This window comes from Phyllostomus hastatus, unplaced genomic scaffold, assembly GCF_019186645.2.
Source record: "Phyllostomus hastatus isolate PE091 unplaced genomic scaffold, TTU_PhHast_1.1 phas_contig_98, whole genome shotgun sequence".
NCBI lineage: Eukaryota > Metazoa > Chordata > Mammalia > Chiroptera > Phyllostomidae > Phyllostomus > Phyllostomus hastatus.
The window spans coordinates 2490024-2516203 of record NW_025333999.1 but is presented as its reverse complement, the minus strand read 5'-3'; the positions used below and the strand labels follow the sequence as shown (position 1 = coordinate 2516203).

Below are 26180 nucleotides of genomic sequence, written 5' to 3'. Positions count from 1 at the left end.
AAATGAACTGATAATTAAAAAATTGTATTTATTTTTTAGAGAGAAGGGAAGGGAGGGAGAGAGAAATATTGATGCACAAGAGAAACATTGATTGGTTGGCTAGGCATGTGTCCTGATCAGAAATTAATCTGGTGACTTTTCAGTTTGCGGGACAATGTCCAGCACACTGAGCCAAACCAGGCAGGGCTGATTTTTGATATTTTATAAGTTCTAGCAAATTGTTTCTTATAAAATGACCATCTTTCTCTCTAGCAATGAATATTCAACTACTCATCAACATACTAGCAAATAATTATTTAGACCTTAATATTAATTGATAGTATTTCCTGAAACTTTGTGTCTTTTAAGTTATTTAGTCCCCACAGTGATACCAAGGGAAGGACTTTCATTATCTTCAGTTCACAGAGGAGGAAACTGAGGCCCAGCAGATGAGGTGAAAGAACCAAGGTTATGCAGGTGGTAAGTGACAGAGTCTGGATCCACGTGGTCTCCACAGTGCTTTACCCAAGGGAGCTATTCTTCATTTTCACCTGTTGTCACAAAGTTCTGTTTCTGTGTTTTAACTGAGGTATAACTTATGTTACAGTTCATAAATTTTAGTGCCCACCTTGATGAATTGTACATATGTCCAATTGTATGTCCATTGACATATGTATGGTACATATGTCAATGTACCACCCATATCAAGATGTAAAATATTTTCTCTCCCAGTCTGTGAGCCCCATCCCCAGAGGTAACTCATGTTCTGACTTCCATCACCATAGATTTGTTTTCCTGCTCACAGAAATGAAACCTCAAGTATGCCCTCTCGTGTGTTTTATTCACTCAGTGTCCATGAAACTTAACTTTGTCACTTTATAAGTACTTTATTCTTTCTAAAAAATTGCAGTGTAATATTCTGTCATGTGAATATACCACAACTTTGAAGTTCTAGTCTTTATGGACGTTGGATTCTTCCCAGGTTTTGCTGTTATGAGTGACGCTGCTGTGAGTGTTCCTGTGGGAGTCTCACTGTGGTCACATTCTCATTTCTCTTGGGTAGAAACCCGGGATGGCACTGCTGGGTCACTGGGTAGGCATATCTTTAGCTCGAGTAGATATTGCCGAACAGTTTTCCAAAAATGGTTGAAGCAACTTATACTTCCCTTGTCATGAATGAAAGTTTTATTTGCTGTGCATCCTTGACAGCACATGCTACTGTCAGTCCATGTGATTTTAGCTGTATTAGTGAGTAAGTGGCTTCCTGTGTTCTAATTCACAATTTATGGGGGCAGGTGAATAGTGATGTGGTAGGTGATTGCCACAATTCCTTCCATCCCTCCTTGAAAATCTTTCTTCAGTGTGACTCTTGTGTTCCTATCAGGAGATGGAGTGTATTTCTGTAGTCCTTAAAGGGAAGTTTGATGACATGATTTGTTTGGCTAATGGAACATTATGAAACATGAGGGAAGGAGAGGCTTGAAAAACACACATTGGGGTTTGCCCTCTTTTCTTGAGAGCAGAGTGTGAAGAAGCCTGGGTCGGCCTCTCACATGGAGAGGGGTGTTTTTCTGGTGGTTAGTACCAGCCAGCAGACATGCGAGTGATGCCATCTTTGATCATCTGTCCCAGGGAAGCCACCAGGTGACAAGTTGAATGAGCGATCCTAGATGAGGCTGTCAGAACTGCCCTGCTGAGCGCAGCTGAAATTGCTGACTCACAGGATTATGAGTACATGAGGTGGGCAGGTAGGGATAGAGAACTGACAGAAGTTAGTGTCAGAAAGAGGAGGCTGCTGCAACAAAACTGAAATGGTGGCATTGACTTTAGAATTTGGCAGCAAGAAAGTAGCTGAAAAAGAGTGAAGAAACTTAATGTCTGGAAACAGTGAACAAACTGCTTCTCAATGTTAGGAAAAGGCTACATGGTAGGGAAACCACTGGCAAAAATGTCTGTGGTAACTTGGAAAACAACATGCATTTGAGGAACTTGTGGATCTGGCTGAGGGGGAGCCTTTCTCCTACCAATTGCCCTATGTTCAGTCTTCTTCATGGGTGCCCAGTGGTGGCCCAAGACGAGCCTGTGAGCAGGTGAGAACTCACACCAGCCTGCACTTGGCCTTTAGCAATTGGTTAGGAATTTTAGCAGAAATCTTACCCTCTTGTCTGGTGGCACTGTCTTCATCCTGTGCTACAGATGAGTCAGCACTCTGTCCACCTCTCTTCCCCTAGGTGTCAGGCTAGTTGGTTGCTTGTGACTTGAGCTTTCTGCTGGTGCCAAGAAAGTTATGTTTTTTTATGAATTAGTCAGCCTTGTCTTTTTGCTGTGGTGGCAGCAATATCTACTACATTTCTAAATCCAAAATGGAAGTCGAAGACAGGATTCTTCCTATATTACACTCTTCTTAACAATTATTTATTGGGCTTGATCATCTTTTCTGTAAATTCCCTGAGGTCAGAGACCGCATGAACCTTGTTCAGTGTGCCTTCCTTTAAGCCTAGCCTGTGCTGGATAGAAAAGCTTTTGATATGCTTGCTACATCTGTATGAATTTTTATGTGGCAACGCTCCCAGGTGGAGTATGTGTGGTCTCTAAGCCCATAAGGCTGCAGATTTCTGTGGGCTGCTTCCTCTCACTCTCATGGCGAAAGCCTCTATCTCTGAAATCCACCACCCCAGCAGCTTCTACTCACAGTGGAGAGAACATAGTGCCTGGCATTCACAGGGATTTAATACTAGGTAGTTCCTAGGCATCTGGGTTAGCCTGAGGCTGTACTCTTAGACTGTGCAATGGGAGAAAGGAGTGCATGTGGGGATCAAAGATCACCTTAAAAGACTCTTCCACCTGTCAGACCTTCAAAGGATACTTTGTCCCAAGAGGCGTACTTCTGCAATCTGAACTAGAAGGTAAGGTGAGCATACTGGAAAGGCAGGCACCAAGTGGTAGTTAAGGTAAACTGGGTTTTAGATAATATGTGTATCCCTCATTGTGCTTTTGTTTGTTCTTCCTTGTTTTTGTGATGAAAGTACAAAACTGCTGATCAGAAAGGCCATTGGTTGATCCATGTTATTAGTTTCGATGATAATCTACTGAAGTACATGGAAGCTAAGAGGAAATACTGTTAATGGAGTATATTCTTGGTTATGTTATTTAAATCAAAATGTGTATGTTAGCTTAAATATGCTCACACATAGTGTGTTTGTATCCATTCACAGTATCTTTCTCTGAAAAGTATTTTAGTTAAGGTTCTTCAGTCAGGAAAAAAGCCATCCTCATTTCTCATGAAGACTGGGGTACTGGTGCTGCTTCCCTATGTGGATGGCAGAGGGGAGTGGAGATGAGAGGCAGCAAGTGCGTTCATCACAGGGATTTCACACCAGCTCTGTGCAGTGCCAGGTGAGGGGAACAGTCCTGGATTTGGGTCCTGTGTTTCCCACAGTAGGATCCCTCAGGAAGGGACCATGCCTTTCACTGGAAGATTGGTGGGCTGAGGGTCAGTCTGCCCAGGCTTTGCCTCTTGGTCCCTCAGAGTCCTTTGGTTACCTGACCTCTTCAAATTTACATTGTTTTGTCCCTCCACCCTTTGGCTCCTATTGCCCTGATTCCCCAAATCAACTAGCTGCTGGACTACAGGCTGGCCTTCAGGGATGCTCAGACTCCAGGAATCCCAACCCAAGTCTAGTCAAGTCCTGCCCAATGGACTCCTGAATGCCCAGGTTGACAGATTCCCATGTAGGGAGAATCCCAGCCCTTGCCAATGTTCTAGCCATCTTTAAGTCTCAGGAACCTGGACCTGTGAACTTCTGGTTCTGGGTGCAGACTGCAGGACTTTTGGTTGGGGACTCTGGAGATATCTGACTTCTGGTTTTGAGACTCCAGCAATGGTGTGACTCCTCAGAAGGGTGCAAGTTGAGGCTGTGATTCTCCCACATCAGCCCCATGACAGCCATGTCCCGTGAATGTGGGGTGTGAATGATGATGCTCTTATGATCACCCCAATGTTGGCAGCTTGAGGGAAAAACCCTTTCTTCTTTGGTATCTGGCTGCCTGCTTTATTTTTCTGTGAGAATGAATTTGCCCAAGGAGTTTCAAATTGCAGAGGTGGATGTGGAGACGAAGTAGAGACTTGTCCCCCGATGCAGAGCAGTCTGGGGCTTGTGCTGACCTCCAACTTACTCCCTCCCAGACACACAATTCTCCCAGGTGCTGGACTACAAAACATTCTTCCCTAAGATTCTTTCATGGATATCTAATGCTCCCATGATAACATTCACATTTCCTAGCCTGCTGTGAAGAATCATAGTCATGTGATCCCAGTTACTTATCTGGAGGAAAATCCACCTTTGAGATGATTCTTCCACAGTGCCTATTGGCTAGTCATCTCTCAGGTTTCATCTTACAAATAATACCATAAAGTTTATAGTTGATGACCATCTCTGTGTGTGACCAGGCACAGAGGTAGGCTATCTGCCCAAGTTGCTTTCTTTTGTATCTCCTGTTTTTCTTTGCATCCACTCTGGTTACACTAATTAAACAAGAGAGAGAGCACAGGCTTTGCCAGTAAAGAGCCAAGAATCTGATTCTTGGCCCTGCCATGGACTAGTTTTGTGATATCAGATAAGTTTTCTTATTGAATGCCCAGTAGATTGATGCTCACCTTACAAAGTAGGAATGCTTTAGTGAGGTAGTTGTGAAGCTTCCTTTGTGGGAGACAGTCACATCCTTTTCTCCCTTATCAATAGGAAACATCAGCCATCACCAAATAGGCTGGCTATATAGTCATTGGTAATGCCAAGAATAAAAAGCAGAACTTGGGGGACTTCCGGCAAGATGGAGGCATAGGTGGACGCACCGTACCTCCACACACAACCAAGATTAATTAGAACAACAACAATTTAGAGCTAGAATAACACACAGCACTGATAGAGAATTATCTGAATGGAAGTTGGACAGCCAAGAAGTTGAAGTAGACCTGTTCACCCAGACAGGTAGGCAGGGCGGAGCCAGGCAGGCATGGGTCAGCAGCCGTGCGCGGTGATCGGGGAGAACTCGGCACAAACTGGGCGTGAACTTGGTGTGTGAGTCATCCAGGGCACACATGATCGCAGTGGTGTGAGTGCACAAGCGGAGGCTGGCGGACCCAGTGAAGCAGTGATTGTGGACCAGGGCAGAGCGCGCAACCCAGGATGCCAGAGAAGGGATTGTGTTCCTGGGAGAATGGAACTACCGCCATTGTCCCCCCCCCCCACTCCCGTCCCCACATACAACGTCACAATCTAGCGACTGGGGTGCCCAGCCTAGGTAAACACCTAGGCTTCACCCCTCACCGTAAGAAGAGCGACCAGACCGGAAAAAAAAAAAAGGAGAGACAGGGAGAGACATGTTTCCAACAGAAGAACAGATCAGTCCCCCAGGACTCATCCTTTTGAGCTACCAAGAAATAGCCAATCTATCAGATGCACAGTTCAAAACACTGGTGATCAGAAAGCTCATGGAATTGGTTGATTTTGGGTGCAAATTAGATAAAAAGATGCAGGTCACCATAAAAGAGATGAAGGAAGATACACGGAAGAGAGCCAATAGTGAAGGGAAGGAAACTGGGTCTCAAAACAATACAGTGAACCAGAAGGAAGATAGAAACAACCAGGCAGGAAAGCATGAAGAAATAAGAATTCAAAAAACCCGAGGAGAATCTTAGGAACCTCCAGGACATCTTTAAACGTTCCAACATCTGAATTATAGGGGTACCAGAAGGGGAAGGGAAAAAGCAACAGATTGAGCACGTATTTGAACAAATAATAAAGGAGAACTTCCCCAATCTGGCAAAGGAAATAGTCTTCCAAGAAATCCAGGAAGCTCATAGAGCCCCAAAGAAGTTGGACCCAAGAAGAAACACACCAAGACACATCATAATTACATTAGCCAAGGTAAAAACGAAGGAGAGAATCCTAGAAGCAGCAAGAGATAAGGGGACAGTCACCTACAAAGGAGTTCCCATCAGACTGTCAGCTGATTTCTCAAAAGAGACCTTACAGGCAAGAAGGGGCTGGAAAGAAATATTCTAAGTCATGAAAGACAAGGACCTACATCCCAGATTGCTCTATCCAGCAAAGCTCTCATTTAGAATGGAAGGGCAGATAAAGTGCTTCTCAGATAAGGTCAAGTTAAAGGAGTTCATCACCACCAAACCCTTATTTTATGAAATGTTAAAGGGACTTATCTAAGAAAAGAAGATAAGGAAAAAACATGTATAGTAAAAGGACAGCAAACTCACAATTATTAACAACCACACCTAAAGCAAAACCAAAAGAAACGAAGCAAACAACTAGAAGAGGAACAGATCCACAGAAATGGAGATCACATGGAGGGTTAGCAACAGGGGAGTGGGAGGAAGAGAGAGGAGGAAAGGTACAGAGAATAAGTAGGATAGAATGTAGGCTGAAAATAGATAGGGGGAGAGTAAGAATAGTATGGGAAATGTAGAAGCTAAAGAACTCATAAGTATGACACATGGACATGAACTAAAGCGGGGGATATGGGTGGGAGAGGGTGTACAGGGTGGAGGGGAGTGAAGGGGGGAAAATGGGACAACTGTAATAGCATAATTAATAAAATATATTTTTTAAAAAAGCAGAACTTGACCCTGACTTGTGTTAGTGGATTGGGCATCAATTGACAAACCAGAAGGTCACTGGTTCAATTCCCAGCCAGGGCACATGCTTAGGTTTTGGGCCTGGTCTCCAATTGGCAGCATGTGAGAGGCAACCCATTGCTGTTTGTCTTGTACATCTATGATTCTGTCCATCTCTCCCCCCCTTTTCCCTCTCTCTAAACATAAATAAATAAAATCTTAAAAAAAAAAAAAACAGAACTTGGCCCTGGCCACATGGCTCAGTTGGTTGGAGTGTCATCCCATATACCGAAAAGTTGTGGGTTTGATTCCCACTCTGGGGCACATACCTAGGTTGTGGGTTTGATACCCTGTTGGGGCATGTATGGGAGGCAACGAATTGATGTCTGTCTCTCTTGCCTCTCAAATCAATAAATATATCCTTGGTGGGGATTAAAAAAAAAGCACAGAATTGTGAATCTGATATAACATGGGAAGAAAGCATCTATACTAGATGTTTCCTATGTTGGTTAATCTAGAAATCCCACACATATGGAGTTTATTTGAACAGAAATATTTTTTACTTAAAATCCAAGGTAGAAAGTTCTCCACAGCTGGGCTTGATTGCCTCTGCACCATGAGAAGCAGCTATTTACAATTTCTCCCAGGTAGGTAGAATTATAACCACATGTATGGCCCATTTCAAACTACCTGGGTATGTTCATGAACAGCAAAAGCTAATCAATGGTGAGGAAAGTCTGTATAGTGGCTACCTTGAGAAGTGGAGGGAACTTTTGGGGGACTGGAAGTGTTTATGTCTTGATTTATTAAGCTGGGAACTTAAGATCTGTGTACTTCCTGCACCTCATTGAATGTGCTCTATACCCAATATAATGTGAGAACTGTTTTATCCACTTGGAGAATCCCCTTCACCATTTTGCTTTATTCCTGATTTGCTTTTGCACTATTTGGAGAAATGAAAGAATAAAGGGGAAAATAGGATTTTATTGCATTTCTTACCTTCTCAGAGGGAAGAGGCTGACACTTGGATTAAGGGAAAGACTTGGAGCTTATATGGAGATTTTTCATCTTCCTACCCATTTGATTATTGGTATAGGATTAAGCCCCAGAAATCTATGACCTCTTCCCTCACCAGCTATGTTAACAAAAATATGGTTAATCTGTTGGTTCTTTGTGGACCATGGGATGATTTGAAGGACAATAGTATGCAACTGAAGAGGACTTTCTTGAGATATTAATTTTAGTTTCTTTATTCTTTCATCTCTCTGGTGCCTGGTAGAATAGCTAACTACAATAGGTGCTCAATACATGCTTTGTAGTTTGTTTCCTGATTTCAAGAAAACATTAATCTCTTACCTAGTTTCAGTGTTTATTAGCCTGCTATGGGAAATGCAATTTCTGACTAGTGGCCACGTTTATTGGGCAAACTCTGCGTATAAAACTTTGGCCTAAATGCTATGGAGATTGTGAAAGAAGTACAAAACAAAGTTAGCAAGTTCACAGAGTTTAAAGGTTGATGTTTACATATGATAACCTCAAGAGCTTATGATGTAAACCAGCTTGTGAAATCACATATTATTTATAAGGCCAGAGCTCATCTATTTCCTACTTTGTAGGTCACATTTTAGAAAAGAGTATAATGAGAAAAGGGAAAAGAAATTGCTTAACGAGCTTAGAATTCCAATCACAAATGGAAAAATTTGGAATTGATTATTGGATACAACTTCAGTCATAACTCATTTCATTCAAAGTTGAAAAGAAGCTGATTTAAAACCATGATACAGCATCAGTGTTTTAATGTGCCCAAAAGGCAGGTTTGACTGCCTGCCACAAGAAAACATATGAGACAGGTGCTGGTGCAAAAGGAAAGAGGTGGACTCCTGTCTCAAAGACCATCCCCCTTCCTCCTCAAGCTTCTGGTTCTTACAGGGATAGGGAGGGGAGGGTTTTTTTCTATGCAATTATTCTTCCAGCTTTTTGCATTTAAGAACCTCCCCTGTGCCATCTTGGTCAATGGGGAAGATTCCCTGGTGCTTGGACTGACTGTGGTAACATGAATACTACTACTATCAATAGTAACAGTGAGGGAGAGGAAGATGGCGGCGAGGTAGAGGGGAGCAGATTCCATTTCCCCCACACATGGGAGAAAAGCCTAGCCTATCTGTGGAGGAACAGAGCAAACAACCAACAGTATCCCAGCATATATGAAGATAGACCAAAAATTGTAGTGGACATTGAGAAACCAGATGGTAAGGAGAGTGCTTCAGGACAATAAGGTCCCAGGGATCAGCTTGGGGACCAGGGCAGCTGCAGCCGCAGTCCCAGCGACAGCCGGTCGGGTCTGCCACAGGATCCTTGGGAGAGAGCTGGGTCAACTGTTCCCTCCCCAGCCAAACAAGGTTTGAGCAGCAACAGGAGAGACCTGGTTGCTTGAAGTCACAGAGAGGGGAATAAGGACTAAGTGGCAAACACAGGGGCTGTGAGCATTCACAAAGTCTGTGGACACTGACTGGGGAGAGTTGAGAGCCACACCGTGAGGGGCCTTGACCCTGATTGTCCCAGTCTGGCTGGAGAATTGGGCAGTGCGAGAGGCCAGGTCACTGTACAGAGTGACAGACTTGAATAGAAGGAATTTTTCAAAAAGAAAAAGAGAAAAAAAGAGACACTGTTTGAGGAATTCTCCTGTAGAAATCACTGTGGCCTCCTTTCCACCCAGCTGGGCAGCATATTTGAGGGGGTGGGGGAGGCCCTGAGTGCCTCCATAGCACTGGGAAGGGTGCATGCCCCAACCCGTGGGGCCAGAGGCGTCCTGGCTGAGCACACACACCCACAACCTGCGAGAGTGTGTTCTACAGAAGGCCCCAGCCCATGGTGGTAACCCTGGGGAGAGTGCACTCTGAGGAATATCTGGATCCCGCACCCAGAGCCCCTTGGAGAGGTATGTGATAGCTCTGGGCTAGCTCTGGGGAGAGTGTGTGCAAGGCTGACTGAGTGCTGATCGGGAAGGGAGAAAAGCTCCTCAGCCAACTGTAGCCAGCAAGACCAGAAAAACTGGTGTGGCCAGTTTGAAACCACCAAGAGGCTTTTTTCTTTTTTAATAAAGTAATTAAAATTTTTTTTATTATTTTTTATCTCTCAGTTCCTTCCCCCTCCTTTCTTGTTTTATTCCTTCTTTCTTTCCTTCCAATTTTATCTCTTCTTCCTTCCTTCTTCTGCTTCTCTTTCTCTCTCTCTTTACCCACAAGTGAGACGAAAAAACCTGGAACTGTGAAAAGACCAGAGTTGGACCTAAAAAGGGGATATCCCAACAGCTGAGATAGTGTGACAGATTTCACTTTGCTATTACAGAGAACCTGAAAGTTATTACATATTTGTATTTTTTTCATTATTCTTACATCTTTTATTTTATTAGTGTTTTTGTATTTCTCTTCTTTCTGTTCAGTCTTCTTTGCTTGGCTGGTTATATTGAATCATTTGACAGCTGGCCCCTGTTCTCTCTTTCATAGTGTATTGCTAATTTAATGTCCTTCATTTGTGTTCCATTAGCACACTACTCAAGGTCCTTATACTCCTTATTCTTGTTATCCAGATCACATAGATTCTGTCATATGATTGTTGCTCTAATATTATTGTAAATAATAGCTGTTCCATACAATTGTAAATACTACACAACACCCCTGCCAGATTAGAGCCCACTTCACGATTTTCTGAACTCTATTACTGTAGTGGTTAACTCTATTCTCTCACACACTACACCTATTTACTATCCTTTACTCTCACCTCAGAATCTGTTTTCCCACAACCTCACTGCCTTCTAGATCCAACTCACAACCCTTACATCCTCCATAAGAGTCTTATCTTCTTTCCACCCTTTGTAAACAGTGGCTAATTGGGTGGAATATCATGGTTAACACTATACATAGCCAAAGGATCTCCTATCTCTTCTCTACTGGCTGCTACTGTAAATATAGAATACTCTCTTGCTGTCTTAAAACATTTCGCCTTCCCTCTCTAACTGATCACAAAAATGAGTAGGTGGAAGCAGTGAACACCAGGATACCCACTGGAAGAGGAAACCCAACAACAAAGGAACCACCAAGAGATAACAACAGAAGAAGGTGAAGGAGGGAGTGGAAGCCACACTAACCTCAATCCAGGACCTATCTGGAAATACAACTAAATAGTGGAGAAATTACCCAAAACAAACAACTGAACAAAAGCAAGAGAGAATCCTCGAAATCTTGTACACATGGAAGAAACAACTTCAACACAACCTGCCCTCACAACTACAACAAAATACAAGAGGTGGTGGACAGAGTGACTCTCAGTAAACCAGCTGGTGGGAAGGACCCACCAAAGAAAGACCCAACAACAATCAACACCCAAAAACAAACATAGAGCCAACATAACAGCTCAAGACCAGTGAGCTCGGGAGATCAAGGAGACTGCACCACTGAATCTCATGGGTATTCTACCACAGAAGGTCACACCATAAACCCAGGGAGCCAGAAAAGATCAATTTAAGAAACAGAGGCTAACAAGAAGAGTCTCACAAACAATGGGAAGACAAAGAAACAATCCCCAAGTGAAAGGAAAGGAGGAAGCCTGATAAAGAATACTAAATGAAATAGAGGCAACTCAACTATCAGATATTGAGTTCAAAGCAATGGTTATCAGGAAGCTCAATGAGCTCACAGAGAATTACCAGAAACTATGGGGAAACTACAATGAACTCACTGCAAACTATATCAACACGAAAAAGGAAATAGGAACTATCAACAAGGGCCAAGAGGAAATGAAGAATAAAATTTCTGAACTGAAGAAAACAGTAGCAAAAGCAGGATTGATGAAGCAGAAGATCGGATCAGCGAATTGGAGCGCAAAGTAGAAAAAAACACCCAGAAAGAGCAAGAAAAGGAAAAGAGGCTCAGAAAGAATGAAGAGGGATTAAGAGAAATGCAAGACAATAGGAAACATAATAACATCCATCTAATAGGGATACCAGAAGAAGAAGAAGAGCAAGGGATAGAAAACCTGTTTGAAAAAGTGACGATAGAAAACGTCCCTAATCTGATGAGAGAAAAAGTCACACAAATCCAGGAAACACAGCATCCCAACCAAGAGGATCCCAAAGAGGCCCACTTCAGGACACATCATAATTAAAATGGCAAAATTCCAAGACAAAGAGAGAATTTTAAAGGCAGCAAGGGAGAAACAGGAAGTAACATACAAGGGAGCCCTGATAAGGTTAGCAGCTGACTTCTTAATGGAAATGCTCCTAGCCAGAAGGGAATGGCAATAAATATTCCAAGTAATGAGAACCAGAGGCCTACAACCAAGGCTACTTTACCCAGCAAGTCTCTCAATTAAGATAGAAAGCCAAATAAGGAGCTTCCCAGACAAAAGATATCTAAAAGAATACATCTCCACCAAACCAGCTCTGCAAGAGATACTAAAGGGACTGCTTTCAGGAAAGGATGGAAGGAAGAGAGAGAAAGAGAGAGAGAGAGAGAGAAGAACACAGGTATGAAAATGATAATGAATAAGTACCTATCAATAATAACCTTAAATGTAAATGGATTAAATGCTCTAATCAAAAGACATAGAATAGCTGAATGGATAAGAAAGCATGACCCCACACATATGCTGCCTATGAGAGACCCACCTCAGGATAAAAGATCTACAGACTGAAAGTGAAGGGCTGGAAACAAATTTTCCAAGCCAATAGACAGGAAAAAAAATCCGGAGTAGCAATACTCATATAAGACAGAATAGGCTTCAAAAAAGGTCCATAAAGAGAGACCCAGAAGGTCACTTCATAATACTCAAGGGAAGAATCAACTAAGAAGACATAAACATTGTAAATATATATGGACCCAACATAGGAGCACCCAATACATAGAGAAAATCTTAGAGGACTTCAAGAAAGATACTGACAGCAGCACAATTATACTGGGAGATTTTAACACCCCACTATCAAAAATGGACAGATCTTCCAAACAAAATGTCAACAAAGATATTGTGGCATTGAACAATACCCTAGATGAAATGGACTTTACTGATATATACAGAGCCCTCCATCCCAAAGAACCTATATACACATTCTTTTCAAATGTACACAAAACATTTTCAAAGATAGACCACATGATAGGACACAAAACAAGCCTCAACAATTTCAAGAAAATTGAAATCATACCAAGTATTTTCTCTGACCACCAGGGACTGAAACTAGAAACCAACCCTAAGGAAAAAAAACCCCAAAATACTGAAAATCATGGAGATTGAATAGCATGCTATTAAACAGTGAACGGGTCAAGAATGAAATTAGGGAAAAAATAAAAGTTTCTGGAAAAAAATGAAAATGAACTCATAACAACCCAAAACTTATGGACACAGCAAAGGCAGTCCTGTGAGGGAAATTCATAGTGATACAGGCTGACCTAAAAAAGATAGAAAAATTTCAAAAAAACAACCTAACCACATGCCTACAAGAACTCAAGGAACAACAACAAAGACAGCCCAGAGAAAGTAGAGAAAAGGAAGTAACCAAGATCAGAGCAGAATTAAATCACATAGAGACTGAAAACACAATTTTAAGGATCAATGAATCCAGGGGCTGGTTCTTTGGCAAAATAAACAAAATTGACAAGCCTTTAAGCAGGCTCATCAAGAAAAAAAGAGAGAGGACCCAAATAAGCACAATCAGAAATGAAAGAGGAGAGATTACAACTGATACCACAGAAATACAAAGGATTGTAAGAAATTACTATGAAGAACTGTATGCCAAGAAATTTGAGAACCTAATGAAATGGACAAATTTCTAGAAAAATATAATCTTCCAAAACTCAAGGAAGAAGAAGCAGAAAACCTGAACAGACCAATAACAGCAGACAAAATTGAAGCAGTAATAAAAAAAAACCTCCTGGCACAAAAAGCCCTGGACCAGATGGTTTCACAGGAGAATTCTACAAAGCATTTCAGGAAGAGCTAACCCCTATTCTTCACAGACTTTTCCAAAAAATTGAGAATGATGGAAGACTCCCAAACTCTTTATGAAACCAGCATCATCCTAATCCCAAAACCAGATAAAGACAAAACAAAGAAAGAAAATTTCAGGCCAATATCGCTGATGAACATAAACACTAAAGTCCTCAACAAATATTGGCAAACCACATCCAACAATACATTAAAAAGATCATACACCATGACTAAGTGGGATTCATCCCAGTGATGTAAGGATGGTTCAATATTTGCAAATCAGTAAATATAATACACCACATAAACAAAAGACAAAAATCACATGATCATATCAATAGATGTGGAAAAAGCATTGATAAGGTACAGCACCCATTTATGATAAAAACACTCAGCAAAGTGGGAATAGAGGGAGCATTCCTCAACATAATAAAGACCATATATGACAGACCTACAGCCAGCATCATACTCAATTGGCAAAAACTAAAATCTTTTCCATTAAGATCAGGAACAAGGCAAGGTTGTCCACTTTCACCATTCACCATAGTACTGGAAGATGTAGCCACAGCAATCAGACAAGAAAAGGGACTAAAAGTCATTGAAATTGGAAAGGAGGAAACAAAACTGTCATTGTTTGCAGATGACATGATAGTGTACATAGAAAATCCTATAGACTCCACCAAAAACCTGCTTGACCTAACAAATGAATTTGGCAAAACAGCAGGATACAAAGTCAATATCCAGAAATCAAAGGCATTTCTGTACACCAACAATGAAACAGCAGAAGTAGAAATCAAGAAAAAATCCCATCTAAAATAGCAAAAAGAGAAATAAAATACCTCGGAATAACCTAACCAAAGAGGTAAAAGACCTGTATTCACAAAGCTACACAACACTGAAGAAAGAAATCAAGGAAGACACAAACAAATGGAAACATATTATACCATGTTCATGGATTGGAAGAATTAATATAATCAAAATGTCCATACTACCCAAAGAAATGTACAGATTCAATACAATACCTATTAAAGTGCCAATGGCATATTTCATAGACATAGAACAAACACTTCAAAAATTTATATGGAACCATACATGACCCTGAGTAGCTGCTGCAATTTTGAGAAGGAAGAGCAAAGGAGGAAGGATCACAATACCTGATACCAAACTGTATTACAAGGCCACAGTAATCAAAACAGCCTGGTACTGGCATAAAAACAGGCAACTGGACCAATGGAACAGAACAGAGAGCCCAGAAATAAACCCAAGTCTCTATGGTCAATTAATATTTGACAAAGGAAGCAGCAACATAAAATGGAGTAAAAATATCCTCTTCAACAAATGGTGTTGCGAGAACTAGACAGCTATGTGCAAAAAAATGAAACTTGAGCACCAATTTACACCATACACAAAAATAAATTCAAGGTGGATTAGATATTTAAGTATAAGCTGTGACACCATTAAAGTCCTAGAGGAGAACATAGGCAGGAAAATCTCAGATATTTCACACAGCAACATTTTTACTCACATGTCCCCTAGAGCAAGGGACACAAAGGAAAGAATAAACAAATGAGATCTCATCAAAATAAAAAGCTTCTTCACTGCTGAAGAAAATGGTATTAAAATAAAAGGAGAACCAACTGAATAGGAAAACATATTTGCCAATGATACCTCAGACAAGGGTTTAATCTCCAAAATGTATAAAGAACTTACACTACTCCACTCTAAGAAGAAAAGCAACCCAATTAAAAAATGGGCAAAGGATTTGAACAATCACTTCTCCAAGGAGGACATACAGAGGATCCAGAGACATATGAAAAGATGCTCAATATCGCTAGCTATCAGAGATGCAAATTAAAACCACAATGAGATACCACTTCACACTGTTCAGAATGGCCATCATAAACAAAGCAACAAACAACAAGTGTTGGTGAGGTTGTGGAGAAAAGGGAACCCTAGTGCACTGTTGGTGGGATTGCAGACTAGTATAACCACTATGGAAAACAGTATGGAATTTTCTCAGAAAACTAAAAATGGATCTGCCTTTTGACCCAGCAATTCCACTGCTGGGACTTTATCCTAAGAACCCTGAAACACCAATCCAAAAGAACCTATGCACCACAATGTTCATAGCAGCACAATTCACAATAGCCAAGTGGTGGAAGCAACCTAGGTGCCCAACAGTAAATGAATGGATCAAAAAACTATGGTACATTTACACAATGGAATTTTATGCAGCAGAAAGGAGGAGCTCCTACCTTTTGCGGCCAGCAGCATGGATGGGACTGGAATGTATTATGCTAAGCGAAATAAGCTAGGTGATGAGAGACAAATACCATATGATCTCACCTTTAATAGGAACCTAAACAACAAAACAAAGAAACAAGCAAAATATAACCAAAGACACTGAAACAGAGAGCAGGCTGACCAGAGGGGAGAGAAGAGGGAATTTCAGGGGGGAATGGGTAGGGTTTACAGGAACAAATTTAAAGGACACATGGACAAAAACTAGGGGTGGTGGAAATGGGAGGGAGGTAGGGAGGGTTCAGGGGGTTGGCTGGGATGGAAGTAAAAGACAGAAAACTACTTGAACAGCAGATAAAAAAGGAAAAAATACTAACAGTGATGAACACTTACTGAGCACATACTATGTGGTAGTTACTCTGCTAAGTAGTTTATGAGTATTACTGATTTAATCCATGGCACAGCCCTGTGTAGGAAGTGCTGGTATTACCCCATTCTTTAATTTTATTTTTTGTTTTTATTTTATTTTAAAATATATTTTATTGATTATTCTATTACAGTTGTCCCATTTCCCTGCCTTTATTCCCCTTTGCCTGGCACACCCGCTCCCACCCAATATTCCTCTTCTTTAATTTATGTCCATGGGTCATACATATAAATTCTTTGGCTCCTACATTTCCTATACTATTCTTAACTTCCCCCCTGTCTATTTTCTACCTACCATTTATGCTCCTTATTCTCTGTACCTTCCCCCCGTTTCTCCTCCTCCTACTGCCCTGTTGATAACCCTCCATGTGATCTCCATTTCTGTGGTTCTGTTCCTGTTCTAGTTGTTTACTTAGTTTGTTTTCATTTTTGTTTTAGGTGTGGTTGTTAGTAACTGTGAGTTTGCTGTCATTTTACTGTTCATATTTTTTAATCTTCTTTTTCTTTGATAAATCCCCTTGACATTTCATATAGTAAGGGCTTGGTGATGATGAACTCCTTTAACTTGACCTTATCTTAGAAGCACTTTATTATTACCCCAATTTTATGATGAGAAATTTGAAGCATCAAAAAGCTCAGGAACTTTCCCGAGGACACACAGTAAATGGCAAAATGGGATCCCAAGCCAAGCAGGCTGGCTCCAGAGCCTATATGCACAATTCAGAGCCCAGTTGTAATACAATACAGGCTGTATTAATTTCCTGTGGCTGCTGTAATTATCATAAACTTGGTGACTTAAAACGACACAAATTTATTTTCTCACAGTTCTGGTGACAAGAGGTCTGAAATTCACATGTTAGCAGGACCAAACTACCTCTGAAAACTCTAGGGGAATATCCTCATTGCCTCTTCCAGCTCCTGATGGCCCCTGGTGTTCCTTGGTTTATGGCCATAGTTTCCCTAAAAAGACCATGTATGGAAAGGGCCCCCAAATACTGAAAGAACCCAGAGATCAAAAAAGGAGACAGGCTAGCTGACTGTCAGTTAATGAGTTTAACAGGGAACTTAGGCACAGAAATGTAGTCTGGTGGCAGAAGGACATTCAGATCTCCACAGTCAGCTTTCACCCCCTAGACCACCCATGTACATTTCCCACTTAGAAATGAACCTCTGTGCTAGGACAGGAATGCAGAAGGACCAAGAGACTAAATGCTGGGTGGAGCTGGGACTCAGATTTTTGGCTGTCTGACTCCAAAACCCACTCTCCACATGTATGTCTCAAACAGGGAGATCATTAATCCTGGGAGAGAAATTCTGAAAGAAGAAGCAGGCTTCTAGCATTGCCTGGGCAAAGGTACACTGATCCAAGGACTTTTTCCTTTAAGAGGTACCCCCATCCATTGGGAGATGGGATTTCTAAGATGTGTCCCTGTCATCAGCTGTCTGTATATGCTGTTTCCTTACCTGTTGCACCTGAGGTTCCATGAAGGCTTGTGGTTGTTGGGGACTGATTCCTAGGCAAGTCCCAGGTGGTGGTGGGGGCAAGATTGAATGAACTTCAGACTCCATACGATGTGCAGGAGCCTGGGGGGTCCCTGCTGGGCACTCTGGGCTGCAGAATCAGAGACAACTAGTGAGGAAGCAGTGGCCATGTGGAGCTTGACTCCTGTCACCTCTCTTTCTGCCCTGCTGCTGTTGCCATTGGGCTATGCAGTCCTGGTTCCTGGAGGTGAGGCTGCCCAGCTAGCCCCCTTAGTGATGGAAACTGAGGGTCACACTCCAGGGCCTGGGGTTTCTTCACCAACCAGAGGGAAGTGGGGAGAGGAAGGTTATTCTGCAAGTGACTCTCAGAAATGGCCTTCATTCGGCGGTAATAGAATCTATTTCTTCCTCTGCAAATACCCCAGAATTCCTGAGCTCTTCCTTTCAAACAGCAGTGGTGTTCTCCATTCCTTGGAGCTTCTGACCTGTCTTCATCCCAACAGTATCTCTGCTTGGAGGTACCCTTCTTACGCTACAAGTTTTGGTGCCTCTGCCTGTCATTGTTATCCCGGATTCATATCTCCATTTGGGGAGATCTCCAGCAATCACATGATGGGTGGTAAGGGTGCAAAGACTTCAGTGTGGTGGAGGGGCACATCAGAGATTGTGGGTCTCTGGAGTCCTCAGCACTGGAAGCAGCACAGAAGCACTTTTTCAAGGAAACACAGGTAAAAAGAAGAGAGAAAAGAAGAGGGCAGTGGTGGTATCATGACCAAGAAATGTAGAGTGAAGAGCTGGGGCTTTAGAAATAGAGGGCACCAGTAATCCCAGTCATCCTCTCTCTCTCCCCACCCTCTCTTGCTCTCTCTCTCACTGTCCGTGTCCACATACATACACACACACAGAGGAAATGTCATGTGAGGACACTGTCATGACCAGGGCAGAGTGGGGGGTCCCTGAGTGGGGTCAACAGGAGATGAAGAAAGACACAACACAGTTTAAGGAAAAGCAGGGGCCAGGTGGGACACCGTCCTCTGATGAAGAGACAATGAACCTTGAACATGGTCTCTGAGTTTATTTTATAGGGGTAAGTTAGATAGAGCTCAAGGGCATTTTGCAAACTTAGGGAGATGCTGCAGGCACAGATTGTTCAGTTCCTAGGCTATCTAACTGATGCATATGTCTTCTGCAAAAGTTACAGTCTCATTCAGCTGAAACTTGAAGCTATCTATTTCATTCTCAACCCCTGCAGTTTCTGGCTGCTGTTGCCATGGGCTTGGATCCACCTTGCAGAAGCAAGCACTCAAGTGCGGCTTTGCTAAGCACTCAGCCTTAGCTATGACACCAGCCTTCACTGTCCCCCATAGGACACAGGGAGAAGGCAGCTATCTACACACCAAGAGAGAGCTCTCATCAGGAAACAACCCTGCCAGCACCTTGGTCTTAGATGTCCAGCCTTCAAAATCATGAGAAAGTAAATTTCTGTTGTTTAAGCTGCCTAGTCTATACTGTTTTGTTATGGCAGCTCTAGAAGACTAATATATATAGCCATGTAGAAGACAAAGAAAATGTGAAAAATGTAGACAAAGAAAATCACCATAATTCTACCATACAGACCAGTAGAAAATTATTTTTTTGGGGGGGATATATTTTTCTAATTTTTTAAAACAGCAGGAATATTTTTATTTTAATAATAAGAACCTAAAACTCCTTTGAGTGTTGTTGAAGAAAAAGATCATCTCAGTTTTAGTCTTGGCAGAGTTTAGGGATGTTGGGCTAGTATGATGGAGATCTTTGTGCTGATGGAATGTTTTTTTAAAAATTATATATTTTTCTCTGCTGTGTAGAATTCCATTGTGTAAATGTACCATAGTTTTTTGACCCATTCATTTACTGATGGGCACTTAGGTTGCTTCCAGCACTTGGCTATTGTAAATTGTGCTTCTATGAACATTAGGTTGCATAGGTTCTTTTGGATTGGTGTTTCAGGGTTTTTAAGGTATAATCTCAGCAGTGGAATTGCTGTGTCAAAAGACAGTTCCATTTTTAGTTTTCTGAGAAAATTCCATACTGTTTTCCACAGCAGCTGCACCAGTCTGCATTCCCACCAACAGTGCACTAGGGTTCCCTTTTTCCACAACCTCTCCAACACTTGTTGTTTGTTGCTTTGTTTATGATGGCCATTCTGACCAGTGTGAAGTGGTATCTCATTGTGGTTTTAATTTGCATCTCTCTGATGGTTAGTGATGCTGAGCATCTTTTTATATGTCTCTGGGTCCTCTGTATGTCCTCCTTGGAGAAGTGTCCTTTGTGACAGCATGGATGGAACTGGAGAGCATTATGCTAAATGAAATAAGCCAGGTAGTGAGGGGCAAATACCATATGATCTCACCTTTAACTGGAACATAATCAACAAAAGAAAAAAGCAAACAAAATATAAACTGAGACATTGAAATTAAGAACAATCTAACAATAGCCAGAGGGGAGGGAGAGGGGACAGTGCAGGGGGGAAGGGTTTTTAGGAAGAACTATAAAGGACACATAGACAAAACCAAGGGGGAGGGTGGAAGCAAGGGAGGGAGGTGGGTTTGGCTGGGGTGTGGGGGAGGGGTGGGGGGAAAATGCATACAACTGTAATTGAACAACAATAAAGTAATTAAAAAGAAAAAGAAAAAATGTATTTTATTGTTTATGCTATTACAGTTGTTCCAAATTTTCTCCCTTTGTCCCTCTCCACCAAGACCACCTGCCCACTCTTTCTGGCAATCCTCTCACCATTGTCCATATCCATGGGTCATGCATATATGCGTCTGTTCTTTCGCTACTCTATTCCTTATGTAGTGCTTTACATCCCTATGACTATTCTGTAACTACCAATTTGTATTTCTTAATCCCTACGCCTTTTTGCCTGTCCCCCTGACCATCTTCCCATCTAGCAACCATCAAAATATTCTATGATTCTGTTTCTGTTCTGCTTGTTGTTTCCTTTTTTAGATTTAATTATTGATAGATATGTATTTATTGCCACTTTATTGTTCATATTTTTTATCTTCTTTTTAAAGAAGGGCCTTTAACATTTAATATAATAGTGGTTTGGTGACAATGAATTCCTTTAGCTTTTTCTTGTCTGGGAAGCTCTTTATCTGTCTTGCAATTCTAAATGATAGGTTTTCTGGGTAGAGTAATCTTGGTTGTAGATCCTTGCTTTTCATCACTTTGAATATTTCTTGGCAAGTCTATCTAGCTTGAAAAGTTTCTTTTGAGAAATCAGCTCCCATCAGCTACAATGGGAACTCCCTTGTAGGTAACTAACTGCTTTTCTCTTGCTACTTTTAAGGTTCTCTCTTTGTCTTTAACCTTTGGCATTTTAATTATGACATGCCTTAGTGTAGGCCTCTTTGAGTCCATTTTATTTGGGACTCTGTTCTTCCTGGGCTTTTATGTCTATTTCCTTCACCAAGTTAGGGAAATTTTCTGTCATTATTTTTTCAAATAGGTTTCCAACTTCTTGCTCTTTCTTCTCCTTCTGGCATCCCCGTGATGTGAATGTTGGTATACTTAACGTTGTCTCAGAGACTCCTTAAACTATTCTCATTTTGGGGAATTTTTTTTTCTTCCCGTTGTTCTGATTGGGTGTTTTTTGCTTCCTTATATTCTAAATCTCTGATTTGGTTCTTCTGTTGATTTCCTGTAAGTTGTTCTTCATTTCAGTTAGTGTATCCTTAATTTCTGACTGGATCATTTCCATGGTTTCCATGCTGTTTTTTAATGCAGTTTGAGGTCCTCACTAGCATTACTGAACATCCTCGTAAACAGTGTTTTAAACTCTGCATCTAGCAGGCTGCTTGTCTCCATTTTGTTTAGTTTTTCTTCTGGAGTTTTGCTCCATTCCTTATTTTTGGCTGTGCTTTTTTGTCTCCTCATTTTGGCAGCCTTCCTGTGTTTGTTTCCACATATTATGTAGAGCTGTTACAACTGCCTGGCTGTTAGAGTGGCCTAATGTAGTAAATGTCCTGTAGGGTCCAGTGGCACAGCTTCCCCTATCACCCAAGCTGGGCACTTGAGGTGTGCCCACCAAGTGGGCTGTGTACACTCCCTCCCTGAAGCTGAGCATTTGTTGCTGTTGTCTGGTCAATGGGAGGGATTTACCCAGGCTGATCAGCTTCAGGGATCGGCAGTGACCACTTACCACCAACCTCTGACCACTGTATAGGATCAACTGTGGAGGGACCTACTCCACAGAGGAGGACTTACTTCAGCAAAGTTATGGTGCCTGCTGAGTCCACCCCTTGAGTGTGTCATTTGCAGAGGTGGTTTTGTGGCCTCCTGGGAGGTGCATACCAAGGTAAGCCAACCACTGTGTTCTGTCTGGGGCCACACAAATAAGCTACGAAGCAGTTTACTGTTGGCTGCTACTTCTGTTGGTCATAGAGTTGCCCAAGTGAGTCCAAGCTATAAACCAATGCTAGTTGCTGGTAGTGCTGCGCCTGGAGCAACTCAGCAATAGGCATCCAGCACACTGAGGTGAGATACTGTTTGTCAGAGAGAATTTGGGAGGATCTGAAGCATGAACTAAGACAAGCCATTTATATGGAAAAGCCCCTGGAAACAGCCTGGGTGGGCCCGAAGGTTGGGTGGTGTGAAGCCTCAGGGAATCACCTAGATGGGGAGGTGAGGAACAGTGTTAGCCAGTTTGATGGAGTCTCAGATATGCTGCCCACTTGTTGGATCTGTGGCTTTGTGAGGGGAGTGCTCAGAAAAGGAACAATGACCTCTGCCGGCACTTTTGTCTTGGTGAACACTGTTCCCCAGTTCTTGCCCTGATGCTGGATAATTCAGTTTCTCTCTGTATGTCTCTGATGCCTTTCAAGCTGCTGTTCCTGTGCTGGAGCTCAGAGGGAGTGATTCAGAGTAAGTCTGTGTGCAGGCACTTTAAGAGGAACTACCTGAGACTCTAGCAGTTTGTCTTCTTCAGCCTCAATTCCCACTGGTTTTTACAGTCAGAGGTTGAAACTTATCTTCCTATCACTGGAACCTTGGGCTGGGACTCCTTACTCCTGTGATATTCCTTTCAGTTTTTATCTACCAGATGTGGGTGTGGGACCAGCCCATTACCAGTCTCCTTCCCTCCTATTAGTCTGGATGTAGTTTCTTCTTTAATTCTGTAGTTGTAGGACTTCCATTCAGCTTGATTTCTGATGGTTCTGAATGATGGTTTTTCTGTAGTTCAGTTGTAATTTTGATGTGGTTTTGTGAGGAGGTGATGTATATTTACCTAGGCCTGCATTTTGAACCTCTTGATGGAATGTCCATGCATCTTGGTGGCAGTGACAGCTACAGGAATCTACACTTGATAATGTGCCATGGACTGAACACACATTGTACCAATGTCAGTTATTTGGTTTAGATATTGGACTATCATTACATAGAAATGCAACCCTTTCAGGAAACTGGGTGAAGGGCACACGGGACCTCTTGGTATTGTTTTTGCAACTTTCTGTAAATCTATATTTATGTCAAAATGAAAACTAAAAAATAAAGAAGTTTGCTAATAGATAATAGGTATCTGTCCATTCTGAACCAAGGTCCTTGTAGGGGCAAAAAGACTAGTAGAGTGATTCTTCATGGTTGGGCATTCTTTCTACATTAGAAAGATGTAACAACCACCCTCAAGGAGGTTTCCATAAGAATATGAGTAATGTCATGCAAATAGTTAAGAAATAGAATTGTGAGTTTCAAAGAAGTTAATCCATGGACAAAATGAGGAAGAAATCATCTAGATTAGGTGTTTCTTAAATTAGTTAATCTAAGACATGAGTCACATTTAAAACAGGAAGTCTTTTTAACATGCAGAGAACCAGATCATGGGCATTCTGCCCCTGGGCTTGCTGGTATCCCCACCATGAGGAATGGATATCTAAGGTTGCTGCCAGGTAGGTAGAGTTATAACAATGGCAATGGATGACTACCTGGGAACTTTAAAGCTATCTGGGACTTCTATATCCAGTTTGAGAATTTTCTCTGTTCTTTTATTTCTGGTTTTCCTACTACCTCTATAAAGGAAAGCAGGGAAAAAATTTTAAGAATATTCACTCAATTATACTAAATGTTGAAAGTAGAAAGTCAGTGAAACTTATTTCTAGGGTAAACTTGGGGCCTTAACAGAGGTTTCTCATTTTACCACTACATTTGCTAAAGGAACAGAATATATGGCAGGTCCTGGAATAGCATCATGTTGTTCAATGTCATTTCATTATAACATCGATGAGATACTATAGGAACCTAACTCTTGGTTAGAGCAATTAGCCTGTGGTGAAAATGGTTTTGTTATATGTCATTTTGCCACATTTACAAGAAGCTATCACTAATATTAAGTGAGGACTCACTATACCTATTATATTAAGAAATGGGTTTCTGAAATAGTAGAGACTGGGAAGTGCAAAATATGCAGGGCAGGCTGACAGGCTGGAAACCCAAGGAAGACTTCATGTCACATCTCAAGTTCAAAGGCAGTTTGGAGATAGAATTCCATTTATTTTGAAGGAGGTCAGACTTTTTTTCTCTTAAGGCCTTCAACTGAATGGATGAAGCCCACCCAGACTATGGAGGGTCATCTGCTTTACTCAAAGTCTACTGATTTAAATGTTAATGTCATGTAAGAAACACCTTCTCAACACCATTTACAGTAAGGTTTGACCAAAGATCTGGGCATTGTGATCTAGCCAAGTTGATACATAAAATTAACTGTAACACAACTTAATCTATTTTTTCAGAAGTGCACATAGCCAAACTTTCTGAAAAACTAATTTGATAAACAAAATATTGTCATTTAGTCTATAGAATTTGTATGTGCCATGGAATAATTTGGAGGATAATAACAATGATATAGTAAAAACTGATATTATCAAGGTCAACTTAATTTTGATTAATATTTCAAGTGAAAATATCCACATTTCTTATCTGATTTGTGGAACATGATTTTTTAAAAAAAGCTGGGAGCATTTTGGAGGGTTCATTGTACTAAATGCAGTGGGTATTTAAAAGAAATGGAAAACAAGCCATGGCTGGTGTGGCTCAGATGGTTGGAGTGTCATTCCATAACTGAAAGGTTGTGGGTTCGATTCCTGGTCAGTGCACATACCTAGGTTGTGGGTTCCATCCCCCATCTGGGTGTGCTCCCTGGTCTGGCACATATGGGAGGCAGCCAATCAATGCTACTCTCTTGCATTGATGTTTGTCTTTCTCCCTTCCTCTCTCTCTAAAAGCAATGAGAAAATGTCCTTGGGTAAGGACAAAAAATTAAGAGAAATGGAAAACAAACTTAGTTTCTCCAATTTATTATCACTTTTATGTGTGCCTGTACCCATAAAATAAACTCAGAAGAGCAAATGACTTCATTCTTATGTAAGGGACATTAAGACTCATTTCATTTTTCTTTGGGTGCCACATGTTAGAAAATGGAAGAAACATAGTTGATGGGGCATCAGAGGCAAGGAATGCCTAGACAACTTTCCCAAGGGGTGGCTCCCTGCTGGATTTTGGGTTAGGCAGTCTGGCCCTGGAGCCTGGCTCTCATCACATCTGCAGTGAGCTGTCAGAGAAGAGGAGCATTTTGTGGGCAAGGAGGGAAAAACAGAAGTCTGGATTCTGACCCCTGGCAGAACCAAAGAGAGCATGTCATTATGCCTGACCTTGGGTCTGACCTGGACACAGGTGTGTTTCAGGTAACAGTAAGGTAAAGTAGGAACAGGAAGGAAAAGCAGGAACAGGAAGAACTCTACTCTTCATTTTCTTCTTTACTCTTTCCCTTAGCTGACTTCTGTGGAATGTTTATTGTGAGCCAGGCACTGTGCTAGCCCATTATTAGTCTTCACTAATAATGTGCAATCATAATAATGCCCATCCTATTATAATGACCACTGTACCCATTTAGCATTGGGAAATTGTGGTTCAAAGACTAGGTGGCATTTCTGAAGTCTCACAGCCACCAGGTGGGAGTTTGGGTTGCAGTCTTGGACACGTGTGACTCCAAATTTCTTCTCCACCGGTGTCCTCTGTCACCTTACAGAGTGTTGAACTGGCAGTGCAGCCTGGAGGAGGAATTCATCTTTGCCTTCTCCTGAGAAGAAAGACCCTGTATAGGGGACACAGAGATCAGGAAAGATGCTCTTAGGGTTCATGGCTCCCATGCATGGGCTGCCAGGTAGACTGGTTATTGCCTTTACAGTAGGTTGTATCCTTGGCACTGTAGTAATTTTCATACCATAAAGCCTGCTCTGTGCCCCATTTCTCAGGGTATAAAGGGCAAAGGCTGAGCTCTCAGTGCATGACAGGGGAGCCAGGAGCTCATCTGGAAGGAGGCATGGAAGCCACAGTGCTGTAGCTATCTCCCCCCTCACCCAGGGGATAGTGGCTCTACCTGCAGGGGCCTTAGTTCTCATTTCTC

General features: G+C 41.8%; 1 protein-coding gene across 1 annotated transcript in view; it reads left to right on the top strand.

Moving 5' to 3' along the window:
* Positions 1-23617: 23617 nt before the first annotated feature.
* The window catches only part of LOC123828270 (adhesion G protein-coupled receptor E2-like), a 30403-nt gene continuing 27840 nt past the window's right edge, over positions 23618-26180 (top strand). The window contains 1 exon segment of the mRNA XM_045853085.1: positions 23618-23667. Coding sequence (XP_045709041.1) covers positions 23637-23667 — 31 coding nt within the window. The 5' untranslated portion in view covers positions 23618-23636.